Here is a 22,360-nt window from a genome sequence, read left to right as displayed (position 1 = left end):
GGGAGAGGAATTAGATGGAACTGCAAACCATTTGGGGAGATTGGGATTTTGCTAGAAACATCTGTACATCTGTGTAGAGCTGGTTTTCATTGCTGAATTTGCTTGTGGGGCTTCCAAGCTTTACTGAAAATGAAAGTTGATGGCTGAGGTGGTGAATTACCTGACTGGGTAACCTGATATCAAAGTGATGTGAGACTAAATTGAAATCAAAATTTCTAAATTGAAACCCAATGAATCTAATTGCTCAAAAGAAATGTTAACAAATATTGACCAGTTAATCAAGGATTCGTGTTTGTGTGGGATTTAAAATTAGTTTTCAGATTCTGAGATATCTGAGTACACTGATGTAAAAGGAGATGATCCCGAAAAGGGAACCCTTGTCATCAAAATGCTACTGAAATAGCAGTAAGAGCTAATTGTAGCTGGAGAAGTACTTCCTGGCTTTTGATTCTGGAAAGGGAAAATCTCCCTGCTACAGCTGCTGTGCTGGAGAGTGGAGAGAATGTCATGGAGATTACTGGTTCCTGTTCTGGCAACTGCAGTGAAATAAATGCAAATGCAAATATAATATTAAGAGTTTGCAGTGTCGAGTAAGTGAAAATTGGAAGCTGGAATGAAAGGTGGTTTTCTCCAATTGCATGTGTGTGTTGTGATGCTTTTTATTAGACATCCCCTTTCTATTGGATAGAAAATACCTTTTGGATATAGTGGATATTGTGGGAGAGTTCCTATTATTTGTAAGAGTGTGGATTTGTGAAGAAAGGGATATTTTGAGGTTAAGATCATGAAACATTTTCCAGGGGAGTAAATTTCTGCTTTTGCCAGAAAATTATCTGAAGGTGATTTTTCAGATTGCACGGTAAATGTCATTTTTGGGTGTCACAGTTTGCTGTCAGGAATCTGATTTGTAGCAATTGAGAATTCAGCTGCTCTCGAAATCTATGGGGAACTGTGATGGCGACACATGAAATAATGTAAAATGCTAATTAATAAAATTTAAAAAAAGAACCAAACCCTCAAGCTGCAGCTCTTAATTTCATGCTAAATGAGTTTTATTTAGCATGTCCAAATACTAATTGAGAAGAAGAAAAATTAAAATTGCAGCCAGTGAGTTCTGTTTGTGCCATGCACTTGGTGAGACGGGGGAAAACACAGTTTCACATTCAGTTTGTATCACATGTATATAAAAGGATAAGTTCTTGTGTGCAGTGCAGTTACTGGTGGGGGCACAGTGAGTTTTCAGTGCACTGGAGCTGAGATCAGACCATAACTGTGATATTCAGTGGTAATGAGTCTTGGCTTGGAAAGACTGAAAGCCTCAGTGTAGTTTTTTTAGTGTTTCAGAAAACAAAGCTAAAATAATCCCTAAAATAATCCCTACCATATCAAATCTTTACTGCTCCCTGCCTGGGAGTGATGTTGGAATGACCCACTGAGAAACAGAAACATTCTGCTTAATGCTTTTCTCAAAAAATGTCCTCAAAATGAGAACTTGCAAAGAATTTTCAAACGTGGTCAGCTAAGCAAAAAAACACCATTGGGGGTGTAAAACTTCTGTGAGGTTTAGTTGGTTGTGGTCTAAATAATTCACCATTACATAATAAAAGTGTTTATTCTCGGTCTGTGGTTGCCATCAAGAGATGTTCGTACAGTGTCTTTCCCTGGCAGGTTTCCTCTGCTAAGGAATTTGGGATTTGCCACTTCCTTCCTCTCCAGGGAAACCCAGTTTGTCCATTTTTACAAGCATTTTGCCGTTTTCAGGGCATGTTTGGGACGTGCCAGGATTTTAAATAGTCTTTTTTAAAATTGTCTGATGGTTGCATCCTTTGGGTCTGAAGCTGGGGGCACAACTTGCCCAGTAACAGATGTTTGCTTTTGGCCACCAGTGTCAGCTCCTGGTGTCACCTTAACCCAGCAGAACTGTTTTTGCAGGAGTATTATTGTGATTTGAAAGCTGGCAAAGACTTCCTCCAGGAGTTTGGCTGGGCTTTTCTGCTCTCAGATTGGCACCAAGTGCCTGAGCTACTCAGTTTATCATCCTCTGATCACTGGTGCTGCCCATGGGCAACGCTGTTCTTTTTTCACTCCAGGTGCTCTGCTTGGAGAAGCAAAAGATGAGGTAAAATAGAGCTTATGGTCAAAGGCAGCTCGCTACCAATGTATTTATGAAGGGCAGGTGTGCCAGGAGAGGACTTGTGTGGTGGAAAATTGATGTCAAATGTGGTTTTTTTGAAAGGCAAGGTAGAATTGGCTGTTCCTGAGCAGGGGTTGTGTCATTATACATATAATGTTGGCAATGACAGCAATGCAGAGAGTAGAGTATGGTGTCTGAAATAACTAGTTGGGCTTGGGTTTGCTGGTTTTTTGTTGTTAGAGGGGGGTTGGTTTTGTTTTTGCTTTATATGGGTAATCTAGATGCCAGTGAGATTCTTGTTGATACATCCTGAGATTACAAGCTGCTGAAGGCCTCCTTTTACACGTGATCCTGGGTAATTCAGTGAGTCTGTAAATACTGTGTGAACTCTTCAAAGGTGCACCAGAATCACAAAGAAACTTAAGTATGGGGTGCTTAACTTAATAAAGAGGGGTTTAGCTTTAACTGCTTTAATAAAGAAGTTTGTTTTAAAGGGCAAATGACATCACTCAGGCTATACTCTCACTTAAAACAGTTGTTTTCCTTACACAAGTAAACTTTCCCTTTAAATCTAATGGTTTTTAGCTTAGTGTAAATTGCATTTTTAACAGCACTTTATCTTAGAGTTTTTTAAAGCATATGAATTTTAGAAGATGAGTAGACTGGAATAAATTATTAGTATTTTTAATTCCTTTATCTGAAGAGCACTAGTCAATGTGTGGCCTCTTCCTTGAGGACTTTAGTCTGAGCAATCAGCATACAGTAAACCACATGTAAATATTAAAAATGTATTCAAAAATTGTAAGTACATTTATGTCCCTCATTCTGATGCTGTAAATTAGATCTATTAATGCAGAAACGATGTGGGTCTTGGTGGGTGTACTGATGATGCTATAATTTAGTTTACTGGCTCTGAAACTGATGTAATATGAAGCTGGGGTTTGGGAAATTTATTTTGACATCAGATTTTTGTTAGTTTTATGGAGAATTAGCCACCTGAGACCTTACAGAACAGGGTATGCTCAGTCCTGCTTGTTGCCTTCTTGGCTTGTGGTAGCACCTGTGATGTGCTGGAATTAATATTGTTCTGGCAGAGTCACTGCTTGTTGGCATAAAACTGTAGCAGTTGTTTTTGACAGTCTAGAACTTCTCAATTCCTCTGAATGGAACATAATCACCTCTGAATCTGCAGAGTTTTGCGAGAATCATTGGACATTACCATTTACACTTGGATATGTTGATCTCTTTGGAGCAGTCTCCTTTGATGTCCAAAGTATATGTGCTATGAGGGACTTCACTGTGTGTTTTCTGAAGATAAAAACCTGCTCGTGTTGCAGTTTTTCTGAGGTGATGTCTGTGTGTCTGACATGTGAAACTCAGATCACACTGAGAAATTACCAACTCATTTCAGGTCACCTGAAAACTCTCACCTTGGCAGTGGCAAGGTGAGAATATCCTGGTGAGTCTGAAAGTCAACAAGGAAATTGGAGTTTTGGTTATAGGTGTGTATCGGATGAGCAAGCTTTTCCCTTGAAAGGGGAGCTTCTTGTTCTAATACACCTCTGTAATCAAGTTCAGGTTAATTTAAATAGTTCAGTAATATGGCATTAAGGTGTGGAACATCTGGCATCGACTGCCACTGAGTTCAGTCATGTGCCATAGTAGCTTGAGGAAAAAAAGTCACCTGCTCCAGCCTCAGCCTGGTTACACAGGAGTTGGTTGTACTGCACATTTCATCTCTGTTCAGCTGTAGAATTGTTGGCTTGTTTAAACTGGTGAAGTGCCCTATTCAGATGCAGCCTAAATGTACTGTAGAATTAGTGTTTTGTGGCCCAATAGAAGGACTAATCTGCTTGCAGATCTTGGAATTCATACTTTTCTGTCCAGTTTAGAGATCTACAGCCTGTGTGTTGATCTGTTGGGTGGGGAGGAGCCAGGTCTATATATTACCAGTCAGGGGAGGCTGTTAAAGTCATAGGATAATTTTTGGGTTGGAAGTGACCTTCAAAAGTCATCTTGTTCCACACCCCTGCCATGGGACACCTTCCACTAGCCCAGGTTGCTCCAAGACCCGCCCAACCTGGCCTTGAACACTTCCAGGGATGGGGCAGCCACAGCTTCTCTGGGCAACCTGTGCCAGGGCCATTTGAGAGCTCTCTTCCATTGTTGGATAGTGCTGCTGGCCTTGTTCCTGCCAGGGTTTGGGAACACACTGGCACATGGCTTCAGCAGCAGCTGTTCAGCTGAAGAACTGCCCCACAACAGAGGATGTGAAGGTGTGTCTGCCTCTGTGGGCCCTGCAGTGGGCTGGCTGTGCACATTTGAGGGAAAAGCAGCAAAATCACAGTACAGGTGATAGTGTCTCCTCTCTCTGTCCTTCCAGTTGTCTGTTCTTCAGGAATGTCTTTAAATAGTGACGTTCAGGGACACTGTTCTTAGCTTGGCAGAAGGCTCAGGCTTTACAGTAATTCTGTCTAAGCTATTTTCAAATTTACCTTTTTGGCCTTTGCATGGCAGCTCATCTTGTATAAAAGCACTTCCTTTTGGCTTGCTTATGAATGTTCTCTCCATAATTTTAGTGGTAAGCTGTAATTGTGCATTAGGAATGTCACCATCTCCATAGGGTTAATGACTGTGGACTGTTCTCGGTAAAAAACTGTAGCTCCCATATATTCTTTCCAGACTTATCCTGCAACAGTGATCAGTCCATGAAAAGATGGTATTGCAACCTCTGTGGTGTCTTGTGTTCCTGAAAGTATTCCATTACCCCCCAGGAAGCACAGAATGTCAGACACTGGGTTCAGTTCAGGTAATATCAGATCAGTAACAACACTAGTGAGGCTGAAATAATGTGAGAAATCGTGATCACTTGTGTGCAAGAGTGGGCAGAATGGTCCTGAGGATGCTTTCATATTTGTTGGGTGGGAGGAGGCAAGAAGAGTTTTGGTCCAGTACCTGCACATAAATCAGACTGTTGTATGAGGGTGACACAAGAGCAAATGGTTATGAAGTGGACACGAAAATAATTACATTAGAGATTAAAAGATACATGAGCATTACAGCATGGGGATTCTGGCATAGTCATCCTAAATCATAGCAAAGTAAAAATGGATCAATTAATGAGATATATACTGTGGAAGGGGAGTGAATGAATGAGTGACTGAATGAATGGGTGTCTGCAATGGTAATTCTTGTAGCCTGTTTCGCTTTGACTCCATTCAGCCAAACGTCTGCTCTGATTTCTTCTGTGGCTGTTGATTAGTTTTGGCACGTGCAATGCAAAGAAAGTATGAAACAAAGAGCTGAGGGTGGCACCTGGGTTGAGTTCTAGTTGGTGAGGTAAATAAAAAGTATCTTCCACTTACCCTCCAAAAGGTCTTGGAGTGGTTGTAGCTCCTTTTTTGGATCTGGAGTGAGCTGGAAGTGCACTTTGACTTGCCAGAAGGAAGAGCCAGTGATCTGAGATCGGTGAGTCCTCCAGGAGACCACCAGCAGTAATCCATGAAAACAGGAGCTCTGCAGTGGGTAAAGTTCATTTGTCTTTACTGGGCACAGGACTGAGGTCTGTGGTCTGACTTCTGCCTTCAGAAATCCCGGGTATAAATGCTTCAACAACAAACTTTTAGAATGGAGAGGGTATCAAGTGTAGGTTCTGCTTGTCTGGGTAAATCTCTCTGACCTTGGTGATCTGCAATAATGGAGATATCCAGTGTAGTTTCAGATAACCACTTCAGCTTTTGCTTTGTGACAGATTTTGTTGGTGGTGTTTTGGTGAGGTTTTTGGGTTGGTTTCTATTTAGTGGGCTTTGCATCTTCCACTTCTTTTGCCAGCAGTAGGGCTGTTAACAGCTCCTTCAATGAGACTCTTCTAAGTGGAGGGAAAGTGTGGTGATGTTGCTCCTTGTCAGCTGAATCACCCCTTTCCAGCCTTTGCTCAGGGGTCCTGTGGATTTCTCTCGAGTACTTTTCCATGTTGCTCACCAGGGTGTTCAGCTTCGATTGCCACAGTCCCAGACGAGGCCTCAGTGCTGGGTTGTGAAGACTTAATTCTTTGTCTTTCCTTCAGCATTACTTTCTGTACACTGCAAGCCGGCGTCAGCCAGCTCTGCCACCAGAAATAGCTTGTGTAAACATCCCAGCAGTCGCTCTGGGAGCTGTCCTGGGGAAGCAGAGCTGTGTAAAAACTATTCACTTTCTCTGTGTTTGATACTAAATCGATGTCCTGAGAGAATCTTGCAGTGACTGTTCCCCAATCCCACCTGCCCCAACTGCAGAGCCAGCAGCACTTCCATCCCCTTTACACCACCAGCAAATTCACTTTGCACTAATTTGCGAGGTGTGAGCTGTGGCATTTGAGGCTTGTTGTTTATAACCTCGCTATATTTAACAGCGGTGGCTGGAAGGGTAATGGCATCAACAGTTTGGAGGTGGAAGGGACTCTTCAGAGGGTTCATAGCCTCACGTTTCTGTGCTTGGATTGCTCTGCACTAGCCAGGCTTCCAACCCCAGACAGATGGAGTGGACAGGTCGAGCTGTAATTTCTCACTTTATCGTGGAGTGGGTCATTTGTTATGAATTGTTTTTCATAGCCCCTTGACAATGCTGAAGCAATCCAGAGGTAGGATGTTGAAACCAGGGAGGTAGCAAGGATATTCAGATGCTGGAGCAGGTCCAGAGAAGAGCAACGAGGCTGGTGAAGACACTTGAGCACAAGTCCCAAGAGGAGCAGCTGAGGGAGCTGGGGGGGCTCAGCTTGGAGAAGAGGAGGCTCAGGGGAGACCTCATCACTCTCTACAACTCCCTGCCAGGAGTTTATAGCCAGGTGGGGGTTGGTCTCTTCTCCCAGGAAGCAGCAGTAGGACAAGAGGGCTGGGTCTTCAACTGTGCCAGGGGAGATTTAGGCTGGATATTAGGAAGGAATTTTTTATGGAGAGAGCAATCAGCCATTGGAATGGGCTGCCCAGGGAGGTGGTGGAGTCACTGTCCCTGTAGGTGTTTAAGGTGAGACTGGATGTGGCATCAGTGCCATGGGCTGGGAACCAGCGCGAGGTTGGATCAAGGGTTGGACTTGATGATCTCCAACGTCTTTTCCAACCCGGTTGATTCTATGATTCTATGATATGAGCAAGTCTCTTAAGCAGCTCATCTCAACCTTAGTTTCCATCAGCCAAGTAAACTCCTGAATCCCTTGGGAAGCATCTGTCTCAATGGCAGGATAGGAACTCTCCATCATTTCCAGCAACACCATGTTCCAGTACTGTAGTCCAGCACTTGGAGCGCAGAGTGCCTGGTGTGTGCTGGCCTAAAGTGTTTTAGGGTGGAGAAATTTGGTAAGTATCGATTCTTATGTTAATGAGGAACAAATTGGATGCTCTCGAACTGGGGCAATACATTGAAAACAATGTACAGATTCAAAATGCAATTTCGGCACTTATTCTGTCAGAATGACAAGCTGGGTTGTGGGAGATGTGGCATAAATCAAACCTGCAGAGAGATGCACATACCAAATAGCAAATTTTCTGAGGGACAAGATACCTTATTTCTGAGATTTATATCTAATTGGACCCTCTTTGACAGCTAAGAAATTGAAGTTTCACTCATCACCGGTGAAGGTGGCTAATCTATAAACTAGTAACCATTTGGTTTTTTGTAGCACGTGACATCAATTGATTTGGAGTTTTGGGGGGTGTGGAGGGGCGTGTTTGCACTATTTGAACATTTGTACATGAAGATATAAGCCCTGCTTACACTGCAGTGATGTTTGCACATGTTAAATAGGCTGTGCTGAACTATATGGGGTAAAACCTGCATGGAGTAAAACTTGAGCAAAGAAATGGTTGTAAAAGTTCCTTGAATCTAAGAATTTCTACTGTGTAATGTCTGTGTAGGAGGGGCATTGATTTCAATTATACTTATAATATTTGAAATTTCATTTAGTAATTTTTGTTCCTGTAGCTAGAGCTGGGCGATTTAGAGTGGTAAATTATTAGGAATTTAGGCTAATAACTTTTAAAAGCTTTTTCCTACTCTACAAAAAAAGGAACAAAAAAGGTATATTAGAGCTCAGTCTGCTTCGTCTTGGGGGGGGTTGGGTGGGAAAGGCATAATAAATTGAAAAAACTAAATAAATAAATCGAAAAACTCTTTGCTGTCAAAAAATATTAAACCAAGCCTGTGGAGTAATACCTGTTTCCCAAACTTCTGGTTTTGGGTTTCATACCTGAATTTATCCTTATTGCCTGATAGGATTTTTTTTTTTTCCTTAAATTCTTCAAAAGTGTAAGTTGGGGACAAGTAACAAAGTTGAAAAATAGGGGGTTTTTTTCTCTTGTATTATAGTTAATGAAACGTTCAGGTCTTGGTCAAACGTCAGCAGTTGGTTTTAAGTAGCTGATTTTCTGGCATGTTTGCGAACAATTTGTAACTAATAGTGCATGTGGCTGAACTCTAAACGAGTGTCTCTGCGTTTCTTTTGTGTGACTTTCCTACTAACCCGACTGATGATGAACGAACGTGCACTGAAGGAATTGGTAAATTGTCCACTGCCGATGGCAAAGCCTTCGCAGATCCCGAGGTTCTCCGGAGACTGACGTCCTCGGTCAGCTGCGCGCTGGACGAGGCGGCGGCTGCGCTGACGCGGATGAGGGCTGAGAACAACCACAACACAGGACAAGTGGACAAGTATGTACTGATCCCCCCCACCCCCAATTTCCCAACTGTAGTTTGTATTTTTTATTTCCAGTTCAGTTTATTTTATGGTTAGTGCTTGGTAACGTGTCCGCTCCATGACTGGCAGAAGCAAAGGTGTTGAATCTGAAGGTGTAAGTGCTGTGCCATCAGGTTATTGGCTTTGTAGGGTGAGAGAAAAGTGCAAAAAAGTGGTGCTTTCTAACATGCTGCTCTTTCTGTGTGCCAGACAGAAATTTCACAGAATATTCTGAGTTGGAAGGGACCCACAGGGATCATGGAGTCCAACTTTTAAGTGAATGGCCCATACAGGAATCTAACCCACAACCTTGGTGTTATTAAGCACCATGCTCTGACCAGCTGAGCTAATCTCTGGGTCAGACAGTTGATTTCTTTGTCAAAAAAGGGTTAAATTCTTAGCTGTAGAAGAGAGGGTGATTGCCTTCTAACTACTGCCTCAGCACACTTTGTTGGAAACTAGTGAACCTAATTCATTGAGTTAGAAGTGGAAAGAGAACACTGCAGGAAAGAGCACACTTGCAGGGCAGTGATTTTTTTCCCCAGGATCTTGCTCAGGAACTTAGGGGAAAGTGAAACTGTACTATGTGATAACTTTTAGTAACTGATAATGAGAAGAGCCTTTAAATCCCACTATGACAGAACTGCAAGTTTGTTCTTTGTCACAAAGGTTTTCCTCCACTGTGGTAATTTCAAAGCATCCCTAGAAGTCCCGAGGTGTTTTCTACTCTGATAAGTGATGCAAATAGTTCTGAAAATGTTGGAATGGTGTGACTGCATATCCTGTTGAACTTCTGTTGAACTTCAGACCTAGGATCAAAAATATGCCTCAGAGTATGATGGGGGACCCAGTGACAGGGTCCCTTGGCCTTGAGCTTCACTGCTGAGACGTACTTTCAGGAATCCCAAGCTCCTGAGATGATTGGGAAGGTCTGGACTAAGGACAGCTTGCCTTGGATTAGTATCAGGTCAGGGAGCATTTAAACAGGTTGGACATAGTCCAGTGGACAAGTTCATGGGACCTGATAGGGTGCCCCTCTGAGGACTGAAAGAATAGTTGTCTTTGCTGTTAGACCTTTTTTTTTTTGGTACAGAAAAAGATGTAAAGGAGAGATGACTTGGTTTGAAATAAATTAAAGCTCAGGTCACCTTTTCCAGGGTTGGTTTAGTGTCCTTTCCTACGTCTCAGGGGAAACAGCAATTCTCTCCAGAGGTTAGTGAGGGTTAAAATCGTGATTATAGACTTCTGAGCTGTTAGATTCCAAAACTGGGGGATTGTCCTGTCTTTTCCTTCTAACTCTTAGCTTGTAATTACCTCTTACAGATTTATTCTTTTTGAGGACGAGTTAGTAGTGTTCCAGTAGGATTTGTGTTGTTACTGCTGTTTAAAAAAACAGGCACTTCAATTGCCTTATTTCGTCCGTCTGAAAACTTCCTTAATGTGCTTTTAATAGTGCATGAAAAGAAACACAGTAAACTTCTGTGAGGCTCCATCCTTTCTTCCTCTGAGGTGTCATTAGGTAATGTAAGGCTCTTTCTTATGAAAACTGGTGTTTTCAAGTAAAAAAAAAAAAGCTTTGGCCTAGTGCAGAGAAGGAAATTGTCCCACAACAGGAGGGACGAGGGTCAGACATTTGTCTGGTTGCAATATTCACATTAGTGGTCTCTTTGATACTTGGCTGCTTGATTTTTGGCTTTGTCTGTACAAGGCATTTGCCTTGGCTCCTGCAGTCAGCACTTTGTCACGTGTGTCTGGCGTGCCCCGAAGTGGGAATAGCATCAGAGGGGTTTGCTCCTGTCTCTTGCAGACACCACAAATGACTTCTCCTCTCTTCATCTGGTCTGTATGAGAGCGTATGTGAGTTAGCAACTGATGAGGCCACGAGCTGATTTAGACATAAGGAAATGCTTTATCTCCATTTCACCCATGGAAATAGTTTGTGTGTGTGTATATATATATATATACACTTTATTTAAAAAATATATGTCTGTAAGGTGTATTTTTGAGTCATGCTTAGTACTCATGTCATAAGTCTTTACTTAAAGGCTTCCTCCTTGCCTAAGGAAGCTGCCCAGCTATTGCAGGTGTGTTTTGAGCTGACTGTGTGGTGCCTGCTCTTCCAGTCGCAGTTTGGCAGAAGCATGTTCCGACGGGGATGTCAACGCTGTCCGGAAGCTGCTGGATGAAGGACGAAGCGTAAATGAACATACTGAAGAAGGGGAGAGTCTCCTCTGCTTGGCCTGTTCAGCAGGATATTATGAATTGGCACAAGTAAGTAACAAATACAATCAGAACTAAACCTTTGTCTGAGGGGCCTCTTTGATAGGCAAACATTTTAGTTCTTCTAGTTATTATAATTTTTTATTATTTAGAATATCGGTCAACACAGCTTGTTGTGGGTTTCCAGTTATTGCTTGGGTTTTTTAATGGAAAATGCAGTCATATGTGCCTTGAAGTTGAAGGGACTTATCTGAGGAATGAATCTTATGTTTTATGATGCATCTACTTTTCTGGCATTGTTCTAGATGCAGTTCAGCTGTTCTGCCAAGCAAGAGGATCTAAAATAGCAGCAAACCCAAATACTACAATTGGTTCCCTTCTAAAAACTCCTGTGTCAGTCACACAATCCTTTTTTTTTTTTAATTCAGATTTTTATCAACACCGCATTAATTTCTGTTAATTTTGGGGCTGTATTGCTTCTGTATCTAAGGGCAGAATTTGTGCTGCCTTGATGATGTTCAGGTGATAGTTCTCAGAAAGTGAGAACTCAGAAAGATTTGTGTTTTGGTGCCAGAGCAGAAGACAGGGAGAGAACTGTTCGCCTCTGAGCTTGACCCATGGGTTCTCTGGTCATTAATGCAAGTGACAGTTCCTGTGCTGTCACTCTGGTCAGTGAGTTGCCCTGTGACAACTAAAAGCAGGAGGTTGGTGTTACAATTTACTGATTGGAGTGAACTTTCTCCCAGGTGCTGCTGGCAATGCACGCCAACGTCGAGGATCGAGGGAATAAGGGCGACATCACTCCCTTGATGGCAGCTGCCAGCGGGGGCTACGTGGATATTGTTAAACTCCTCCTTGTCCACTGTGCAGATGTCAATGCACAGTCCTCCACAGGTAACTGGGCAGTTAGTAAGACTGCTGTCTTAAGGCCTGTTGTTGTCTGACACTTTAATTCACAAGAAAACGTGTCAGAAACTTAAGAATAGGCCAGATCCGCAGCGGACGTGTTTAGTGTCTTAACTGGCCGTTATTAAAGATGGTTTTTAACATAAACTCTAATGGAAAGCAGTGAAAACCACTGTGGTGTTAGATAACCAGAAAAATACATGAAATTTAGCTTTTCTCATTGATACAATCCAAAATTACCCAGTAAGAGAGATCCAATCAAGACCAGTTATTTCTGCCTGGTGCTTTTTACCAAAGAGGGGTTACAATTCTTTGAGCATTGAATGTTCTCTACATTGCTGGTGCTTGATCACAGCTTAACTAACCTTGCTGAGAGCATTAACCTGCAGCTGGATTGTGTTAATATTAAGACAGAATTTAACCAGAGTTTTAAATGATGATGTGATGGAAAGGGCTCTCATGCAAAGTCCTTCTCTGCAGGGAACACGGCTCTCACGTACGCCTGTGCCGGGGGCTTTGTGGACATAGTGAAGGTGCTACTGAAAGCTGGTGCTAACATAGAAGACCACAATGAGAATGGACACACCCCCCTGATGGAAGCAGCCAGTGCAGGGCATGTCGAGGTTGCCAGAGTATTGCTGGAATATGGTGCAGGAATCAACACTCACTCGAACGAGTTCAAAGAAAGTGCACTTACACTCGCATGCTATAAAGGTATCGTCTCTTGCCTTGTTTTGTGGTTTTCTTTGAATTTATTTGCTAGGATTCATCTAACTAAAGCTTCCAGCCATACTCGGAATATTTTCTTGAGAGTTTTGGAGTACTGGGTTTTGCTTTTAAACTCAGTATAACAAAATGCTCATCCCTGGCGAAGTGGTGCTGAGTCTGTGCTTGTGTCCAGATGTGATGGGCGCATGTTTGACATGTTGCAGATAAAAACTTTTAACTGGCTGTGTCCAAACTGGTGCTTTGACACACTGCCACTCACCCTTCCCCCACTACCACATTCCCTATTTTATTCACATTCCCCTCACCAACAACCTGTGAATTCTGAAGGCATCTCTGTTGGTTCTTCATAAAATATGAAGTTGAAATGAGTGATCCTCATTAGAAATACCTAATGGGGTGAAAATGCCACCATTATTACTGGTTCTTTTCCTTCAGTGTAATTTTGGAGGATGTCTGTGAATTCTTATGGATTATGAACTTCTAGGGAGTTTTGACTTAATTTCTTTTACTGTTTAAAGCTTCTATATAAAGCAAGAGTGCAATGGTAATCCAGTGTGCTTCCAAGGTTTGTTTTCCAACAATTACTTGTAAGGATGTGAATTATTATCATAGTAGCTTTAGGCTTTGCCTTTGTGATTAGAATTGGAGGACACATACTATGTATAAGCCATGTGAAAACTTGCACCTGGATTTGTCATGGCTTTCCTGCAGCATATGGTAGTTCCTTACAGAGAAATTCCAGTGACAACTGGAGCATCATTCTTGTTTCTTGTGACCTAAAACTTAATAGAGTGATGGAATGTAAAATCTTCATTGACTAGAGATGTCCTGTGATATCTTTGGCAAGATAGTTGAACTACCTTGTTTTCCTGTCAGTTTATGGAAGACTAAGTCTTGCCTTGGAGGAGGATGCTCATTGAGATGATAAAAATTTGTAAGGGGCAAAGCCTAAAATGACATAAAGTGTAATAGAGTTGAAAAAAAGTTTTGGTAAAGTTCAGCAGAAGTTTTTAAAAACACTGTCAACTGAGCAGTATTTTTGGGAAAGGTGTTTAAGTTTGCCAATTATAATGTGTAAAGATTGCAATAGCAAACTACGAAAATCTGAATTACTTCATTCAGTGTACTGTCTGTACTACTAAAAGCTGACAATGTGAAATGCTGATTTATTTTGATGTGTTTCATTTGAAGGCCATTTAGATATGGTTCGTTTTTTGCTTGAAGCTGGAGCTGATCAAGAACACAAAACAGACGAGATGCACACGGCGCTGATGGAGGCCTGCATGGTAAATACCTGGGTTTGTACTGCTCCCTCCTCTGGGAGAGAGGAATGCAAGAGGTGATAAAGTAAAGTGAGCCTTTGCTAACAGTTGGGGGCTGCAGGGGAGGGTGTGTGTTGTTGTTGTAAGAAAGCCTTTACTGTAGCTCCCACAGCTTCTCAGTCTGACTGCTCACAAGGAAAAAATATTGTAATTTTGGGGAGGGGTAATGTGGGGTTTTTTCAATGCTCCCTGTGTGAAGTGTAAGAGTGATTAATCTGCAGTGCAGTGAAATAGGAGGTTGAACCCAAGTCACTGATTGTTTTTTAAAGCATAACTGTTACATTCCCACCTTTGTCTTTATAAATAAGGTGTCTCAGAGTATCATGGATTGACCCTCCCAGAAGTGCACTGAGCTGGATGATTCGTGCCTTACTCTTGTTCTTTCACCACTGCAGGAAGTGTTTTGCATGAAGAGATGACTTGCTTTCTTCTAGGTTTCTGTAAATGGGGTTGTGAGGTTTTTCTTTTTACCTACAGTTTTATTTTCAAAAGTAATTCAGTTCTTGACCAACTCCTAATTGCAAAGCATCCATTGAGTAAAAAATTCCCAATCCAAGAGTATCATCTTCGTAAAGAGTGTACTGTTGTGTCAGAGCACGTCTGCAACCATTTTTGCCCAGACCTTGGGTGACCTTTTATCTGCTCTCCAAGCTGGGGAACTTCTTTGAAGAAAGAACAAGGACCTTGTTTCCATAGGAAGCACAGCGAAGAGGGGGAAATGGAATTTGCTCCCAGGAGCCTGTACTCCTTAGAAGACAGGCTGCAGTGTTCCTCCAGGCTTTCTAGAGCTGGAGGATCAAGTGTTCTTTCAGTGCAGTTGTGAGGTGATGATGCAAGAGACCAAGGTCAGATTATAACATCGTGAGCTGTGTCCAAGTCTTCCCATAGTGGGCTGGTAATAGTATCCCTGAATAGTCTTCCCTGTAGCAGAGCCTGGTGCCAAAAAGGAATTCAGAAGGACACAGTTGCAGTGGCTGTGTGCTGTCACCTAAAGGAGATTGCAGCATGACTACAGACTAAAGGTTTAATCAGCCCACTGTTCTGTTAGATTGGGTTTTTTGTTGCCCTTTTTTTTCCTTTCCCAGTGAAACAGTGAGAGCACTGGCTTGACTTGCAGGCTGTGAAGTGCCTTGCTTGGAGAAGACAGTTGTGAAGTTTGTCTGCATGTTTTTAGGTCTTAGGTGTTTCAGACTGGGTGTTCTGACACTACAGACTGTATATTGACCTTTAAAAGCAACAGAGAGGAAACTGAGCATTTGAAGTCCCAGCTCCATAACAAGGAATTGTTCCTTGTTATCGTTTGGCTGCACCCTTGCAGAAGGGAAAAATCCACCACGTTGTTGTGGCTGTTCCCAGCCTTCACCTCCTTCCATCTGATGAATGTGGCAGGTACAGGACCCTGAGGTGCCTGGTCTCTGATCACCAGTTCTGTCGGAAGTGCCTCACAGCTGTGGTGTGTTTTGGTCAGGACAGTGCCACACTCAGGGTAATGCCTTTCATGAGGTGGCTGTTGGCTCTTAGCCACATTCTCTGAGAACAACAGCCTGTCTTTAATGTGCAGCCTTGATTGTTGTCAGTCTCAGGTTATGTATGACCTGATTCATGGTGAACTTAAGTACTGATGGGAGGTGCATGTTTGCTTTCCCTCTTGCCCCCTTTCCTGTAGCTCTGTGTTACCTGTTTGAGTTACTGGCTGACAGTTCAGAACGATGAACTGGTAGTTCATTTGAAGTTGCTGCTGTTAATGCAAAAGAAATTCTTTAATTTTGGGAATTGGTGGAATTCTGAGCTTTATAACTGTGAATCAACTACAGAGAAAATCTTTTTTTCTGCTGCTTGTTTTGAGGTTTAGTCATGGAGTGGTTGTTTGTTTGCTATCTCTATTACTGTTGTGTCTCAGAGGTTGTGCTGGATATTAAGGAAAGTCTTATCCTGTAATTTCTAAGAAAGAAAAAAACCCGAACATATATCTAGCTCTTTTTCCCTCATGCATTTAAACCTAATTTAGATGTAGGTGAAAACCTAAGTGTCGGTTAAATCCAAGTATTACAGTAACTGTCATAATTGAACCATCATAAGTAAAAGATTCTTTTTAGGGTCATTTTCAGAATTAGTATGGTTGTGTTTTGACATACAGCATCAAGTGCCTCCCATGATGCCTGAGCCCTGGGTTCCCCTTTGCTTTGCAGGACGGCCACGTGGAGGTGGCACGTTTGCTGTTGGACAGTGGTGCCCAGGTGAACATGCCCGCGGATTCCTTCGAGTCCCCGCTCACTCTGGCTGCCTGTGGTGGGCACGTGGAGTTGGCAGCTCTTCTGATCGAGCGGGGAGCCAACCTGGAGGAGGTCAATGATGAAGGTTACACACCTCTGATGGAGGCTGCCCGCGAAGGCCATGAGGAGATGGTGGCCTTGCTGCTGGCGCAGGGTGAGATCCCATTGGGAAGGGCACAGGGTGATCCTTTGCCATCACATTGCTCTGATGTCACTGCTCGCTGCTGTCCCCACAGAACAAAGCCCCCCAAACTATGGGAGGATGAGCATTCACCTTCCCACCCCGTGTCTGGCCAGACCAGTAACGTTTTGTTTTGGTTTTGGTTTTGTTTCCCTTCCCAGGGGCAAATATAAATGCACAGACAGAGGAAACGCAGGAGACAGCCCTTACCCTGGCGTGCTGTGGAGGCTTCTCTGAAGTTGCTGACTTCCTTATTAAGGCAGGAGCTGATATAGAACTTGGCTGCTCAACACCTTTGATGGAAGCTGCTCAAGAAGGTCATCTTGAATTGGTGAAATACTTGCTGGCAGCAGGTATGTGTTCAGTGCAAGTGATCAAGCCCACAGAGGTCATAGACTTGATATTCTGTGTGATTGAGAAGATACCTGGGCTTGATAGTGGCGATGTTGTAACAAGAAACTGTATTCTCAGATACCTTAGCAAGAAGGAGAAAGCATATGTTGCACCTCAGTATTGTTTGATACTTTTAACAGAGGAAAGTGCCTCCTGGAGCACTGGATCTTGCTCCATATCTAGAAAGCATCCACAATCATGAGGAGCATTGTTTCCAGCTATCTGCATTTGGGACAAAATTTTAATACAGATAATGCTTGGGTTTGCATCCTACTCCAGCTCTGACTGAGCCAGTCACCCTGAATAACCAGTTCTTTAGGAATTGTGCCCTGGGAAGTAGTGTGCAAGACAGATCCTGGAACGTGCTGAATTTCTGTGATGAGTGAGTCTTACTGCTGCATTATACAGTGGGAAATGAAATCTTGCTGGAGTTGGGGCAAAGTGATGCTTCAGTGTTCACCTGTCAGTTTAAAGTTGGTGAAGTCTAAAGTGTTTTGCTTAAAATAACAAATAAGAAAGGAGCTGTATTTTGGAAATCTTCCTTGTTGTGGAAAGGGATTAGTTTGTATGCTCTTTCCTAAGAATAAGCATAAAATTATACGGATTTGTAATTCTAGAAAGTAAAGCTCCCTGCTCACCGAGGGACAGTAACAACTGTGCCACTTTGTGCAGTGACACCAGCATGTGACCACCTGTCACCAGCTCCCTTGGAACGCTCCCTGCTTGCACTTCACTGCTGATAGTGTAGAAAGTTAATTGAGGAGCCTTGTTTTGGCATCGGGGAGTCTCTAAATATATCTCACACCTTGAAAATAAGAAATTGGCTAATCGTGTTGGCATTTCTTTTTTTAAGAATAATGTGTTACTTATCATTTATAGTTTTCACAGAGCTGGTGTATGGGAAGCCAGACAAATTTTTTCAAGAAAATGGTTTTAAAGCAAATGATTTTAAAGAGCAGGGAAGAAGGGAAATTTGTAGGAGTGTATGATCTTGTTGTATTAATACTAATTCAGTGACATGCATTTTGTCTGGTTTCCCTTGGCATACAGCTCCGGGTCAAATGGATAGTCTAGACAACTGTCTGGATTCACTTTTATTTGCTGTAACAACTGAAATCCTTCTTGCTGTAGAGGGACTGTAGGAATAATTGAGCATATAGGTTTAAGTGTTTAGATTATGCTTTTTCCAAGCCTTGGCTTATCCCCTCTCCTCAGAGGATTTTTACTATCAGAGCAGTTTTTACCATGAGAACAATGCCCTCAGACTGTGGAGGCTGTTGGTCAGCGGGATGTAGCTGTTCTCAGAGATTTTTGTGTTACATCTGGTATGAAACACTTGCTAAGGACATGTCCAGTGAGAAAGCAATGTTGTGTTTGTAGGAGCCAATGTTCATGCCACCACAGCCACGGGAGACACAGCTCTGACCTACGCCTGTGAGAATGGACACACAGATGTGGCAGATGTGCTGCTTCAGGCTGGTGCTGATCTGGTAAGGCCTCTGCTGTGTCTTGTGGGGAAAGTGCTTTGGTTTCAAAGTGTATGGCAAGCTCTGAGTGCTTAGAGAGCAAGGGAGGCACTTTTAGCAATTAAGATTCATGTAAGGGTGTGAAAAGAGGCATGAAATCAGCTTTTTTTGAAACCTGCATATTCTGTTTGGTCTAAAAAATAAAAGTTCCTATGGGTGATCTTTCATCCATTAGTGAAGAGCTTTAGCTGTAGCTTACACACGACAGCTGTTTATCTTCATTTCAGCATAATCCAGAAGTTTAACTATTTAGAAGGATATATTTCTGTGTTGCCAATAGTCATTATGCTATTTTATTATTCCCAGACTCCTGTGGATTAGAGTTTACCTGCTCCACTGCTCTGGATTTAAAATGTTTTAGTATTAGGAACTACTGTTTCTCTATGTCACTCTGAACACTGTTAGTCTCTTAACTTTTGCAGACTACCACACAAAACCCCAAATGAAACAATGCCTTTAAAATGAGCAGCAGAATCTGATCTCTTTTTATTCTAACTCTTGGGTTTAGCACATTGCTTTCCCTGTGTTTATTTTCTGTGATGTAATCTAAGTTGTTTGCTTAATTGCCTTTTTTTAATATCATGTAGCAGGAGACCCAAAACTGCCTCTTCAGCAGCTACAGGGATACAACATTTGGCTTTTAATCAGTAGAAAGCAATTGATACATTAGTCTTCCAAAGGAGTTTAGGAGCCTAGGTCAAACAAGGCTTAAGATTGTTCTTTTGGTTGCCTTTTTGTTTTCCTCCCACTGTTCTCCTTCCCCCCATGCACACAGTCACTGCTTCTGTGTTTTATTTTGTTTGGGGAGTGGGTTGGGGTTTTGGTTGGATATTCTGGGATTTTTAGTTCCTTTTAGAAAAACAAGAATGCCGGAACAGTTTATCATTGAACCTGATAAACCTAATGAAGTTACTTAAATTTCATTCTTTAATGAAGCTTTTAAAGTTTATATTTACAAATATGAATAAATTAATACTGTAATTAGGAATAATATTTCAACTCTTCTTTGGTTTATACTTTTTTTCAGGCTTTACTAATTATTCTGCTTTATTTGTTCTTATCAGGGAGAAAGGTCATGTTAATGGGGGGAGGGATATGTGTTTGTGGGATTTTTGGCTCACGTGCTGCACTTTGCTCGATTCAATGTTGGGTACTGAGCATCAGCCACTTTACTAGAGACAGAATTGGTTTTGGTGGGTTTATCGGGTATTTTAAAAAAAGAAATTGAAGTACTTGGTTATATAAAGGTATAACCCATGGAGTATCTCCCTGGGGAGAGCAAAGCCTCAAATGAATAAAAAAAGAGAAACAAAATGCTATGCGTAAACTTTAAAAACATGCAAGAGTTGCTGCTTAAATATCACTTCAAATTCTTGTAATTGTCATTTTTCCCCTCCCCTCACTAAGGTGAGCAGTGGTTGTGGCCATCAGCACCTGGTTCTGATCAGTATTGCTGAGGACAATCTCGGGCCTTCCTAAAGTGAAGCTTTATTTTACTGCATTTCCTTGTACTGCCAATCAAACTGTGGAGCAGGCAAGGAAAACAGAGTAAGGCAGGAAAGGAAAATTGCTTTGAAAGGAAGACCTGCCACGTAAATCTGTCAGTTCTGAGTTCTGATTGTAAGAAAGTGGGGGAAAAGCCTGTAAAATGGTACATGAGGTGCCTCAGGTTTGAAACAGTTTCTGTTCAAACCCTTGTGTTGCTTTGCATTATTGAAAGTTGGGAGCTGTTTTGAGTAGATTTGTTATCTTTTTGTGGGGTGAGGAAAGGTTCTGAAGGGCATTGCTTTACTGCTGGGTGTGAAAAGGCTGCTTTGGCAGTACCATGGGAGATTATTCCTCTAGATTTCAATTTTGATTTGTATGAGTTTAGATGATTCTGCCAAATTGTCCCAGGAAGTTGGGAATCAAATGAAGATCTGGACTTAGACTTCTAGTTTGTCTGTCTTCGTTTGTCCAGCTAATTTTACTCTCCTGCTGGTGTTCAGACACAGCAACTGAAAGTACATCTCCAGTTGCTTTTCTTCCTTTCCTTTTTCATCCTGCAACTCCTGTCCTTCCTGGGATTGCTTTCACTGTTGTTTCATTGGAAACTTTCGTTATCCCTGAGGTTTAGACATGCAACATCTTACCCTTTTTGAGGAAAATGATGGTTAAGTCTTAAACACTAAAATAAAGCAGGGCTGAGGGCTGTTCTCTGATTTCAAGGACGAATGGCACCCATGGATTCTAGATTGAGGAAAGGAAGTTGATCTTTCTTTCCCAAATACTCTTGAGCTAAAGGGACAATAAAAACACTGGATGTCAAGATCTGTCGTGATCAGTTCTCCCATTTCTTCCCAATTCAGAGCCTTTGTTCTATATTTGGAAAGCATATAATGTGTTTTAAGACCTCAGATCTTTCTTGGCTTCTCAGGGGTCTCTTCAGTTGTGAGGGGGTTAGGACTGAGAGGGATTTGAGGTACTGGCTCTGAGCCTCAGGTGTGGAGAGGAGCCTGTTGGGTGCTGGGTTATCCAAGTGGGCAAAGGGCAGGAGGTGTTTCTGTCAGGGGTTTTCCTGAATTGTGCTGATTGAAAACTGTTGTCTTCCAACTGTGCTGAAGTTACCCAGCTCACACTCCTCAGCTGAGTCCTGCATGTTGCTCCTGCCCAGTTGAGGTTTCTCAGTCTGAAACAGAGCCTTGAGCTAAAGTTTGAGCAAGTTCTACAATGAGGGTGGAGAGGCCCTGGCACAGGTTGCCCAGAGAAGCTGTGGCTGCCCCATCCCTGGAAGTGTCCAAGACCAGATTGGACAGGACTTGGAGCAACCTGGGCTAGTGGAAGGTGTCCCTGCCCATGGTAGGAGGGTCAGAACTGAATGGTCTTTGAAGGTTCAACCCAAACCATTCCATGATCATTTTATGATTCAGAGTTTTGTCTGAACTGGGAGGGATCATCACCACCATGTCTCAGCACAAAGCAGGTGTTGTTCTGGCAAGTGAAAAGGGAACTGTTGCTTTTCAGGCACTGATCCTCTGGCCTAGATATCAAGTATGTAATTCAGTTTGGGCACCAGTGAAGACCTTGAGAGCTCTGTTAGACTCATGAAGCAATGTGGCTCTGTAAGAACCAGTAGAAGTCACAGAAAGTGATGTCTGGGATGAACTTTCTTCAGTTTGTGGTTAATTTTTCTGTAAAGCTCTGCAGTGACAAGTTGTACTAGAAATGAGCAATGTCAGAGTGCTCATCTGTGTCTGTCTGCTGAAGAGCTGCTCAATCCTCTGTGATACTTTGGTGAATTTGTGTCTCCTTGTGACTATTTGTTCCTGAGCTCTGGCTTGTTAACAATTCTTGAGTGCTTTTCTGATGCCCTTCTTTTAGGGATCTTTTCCATGTCCTTACAAAGTTGTCCTGTCAAAATCTGTAGCAAAACTAGCTGGCAGGCCTACACCTTTCCTTGTTAATATATGCATTTTGAAATGAGCTTGCTTTTGCCAAGTATATGAATGACTTAATCTGAGGCACAGCTGAAGCCTTCAGCCTGTGATCCCATCTGTGCTGTAATTGCATTCTAGTTCCCCCATCCTCATCAGGATTAGGGATTTCCAGGGTCTCAGCTTGAGCTCCTGCCACTGGACCAGTGTAAATTTTATTTATTTGCAAACTTTAAGGGGGGACAGAACACCTACTTTAGGCTTTGTGATTAACAGGCGTAAAATTTTGGAGATTGGAACTCTGAAATATGAATCGATAAAAACACTTTTGAAAGCAGCCGTATGGTTTAGTAGCGTCAGGAAAAAATAACCAGCACTTCAGTAATACATTTATTTACCTGTGTGGCAAGGATTGTCTAATCTCAAAGGTGAGAGGATAGTTTTTCCTAAAGGAGTTCTCTTTTTTGGTTCTTCTTTGTGTCTTTCCTAGCAGTCACCTTCATTTCAAAGGTTGTATAAGACAAGCCAGGTACATGTATGTTCCCACAGGAACGGGG

General features: G+C 42.3%; 1 protein-coding gene across 1 annotated transcript in view; it reads left to right on the top strand.

The window, feature by feature from the left end:
- Positions 1-22,360, top strand: part of LOC113967294 (ankyrin repeat and KH domain-containing protein 1-like) — a 100,855-nt gene that overhangs the window by 31,570 nt on the left and 46,925 nt on the right. Inside the window, exons 3-10 of the mRNA XM_027682801.1 lie at positions 8,659-8,815; positions 10,964-11,111; positions 11,807-11,954; positions 12,447-12,680; positions 13,887-13,981; positions 16,207-16,444; positions 16,633-16,824; positions 18,245-18,354. Of these exons, the coding sequence (XP_027538602.1) occupies positions 8,659-8,815; positions 10,964-11,111; positions 11,807-11,954; positions 12,447-12,680; positions 13,887-13,981; positions 16,207-16,444; positions 16,633-16,824; positions 18,245-18,354 (1,322 nt within the window). The remainder of the gene's footprint in view (positions 1-8,658; positions 8,816-10,963; positions 11,112-11,806; positions 11,955-12,446; positions 12,681-13,886; positions 13,982-16,206; positions 16,445-16,632; positions 16,825-18,244; positions 18,355-22,360) is intronic.

The sequence above is a fragment of the Neopelma chrysocephalum genome, unplaced genomic scaffold (genome assembly GCF_003984885.1).
Source record: "Neopelma chrysocephalum unplaced genomic scaffold, ASM398488v2 Primary Assembly neopelma1_63, whole genome shotgun sequence".
Taxonomy (NCBI): domain Eukaryota; kingdom Metazoa; phylum Chordata; class Aves; order Passeriformes; family Pipridae; genus Neopelma; species Neopelma chrysocephalum.
Note: the sequence above shows the minus strand (reverse complement) of the source record. Positions and strands in the feature narration are given on the sequence as shown.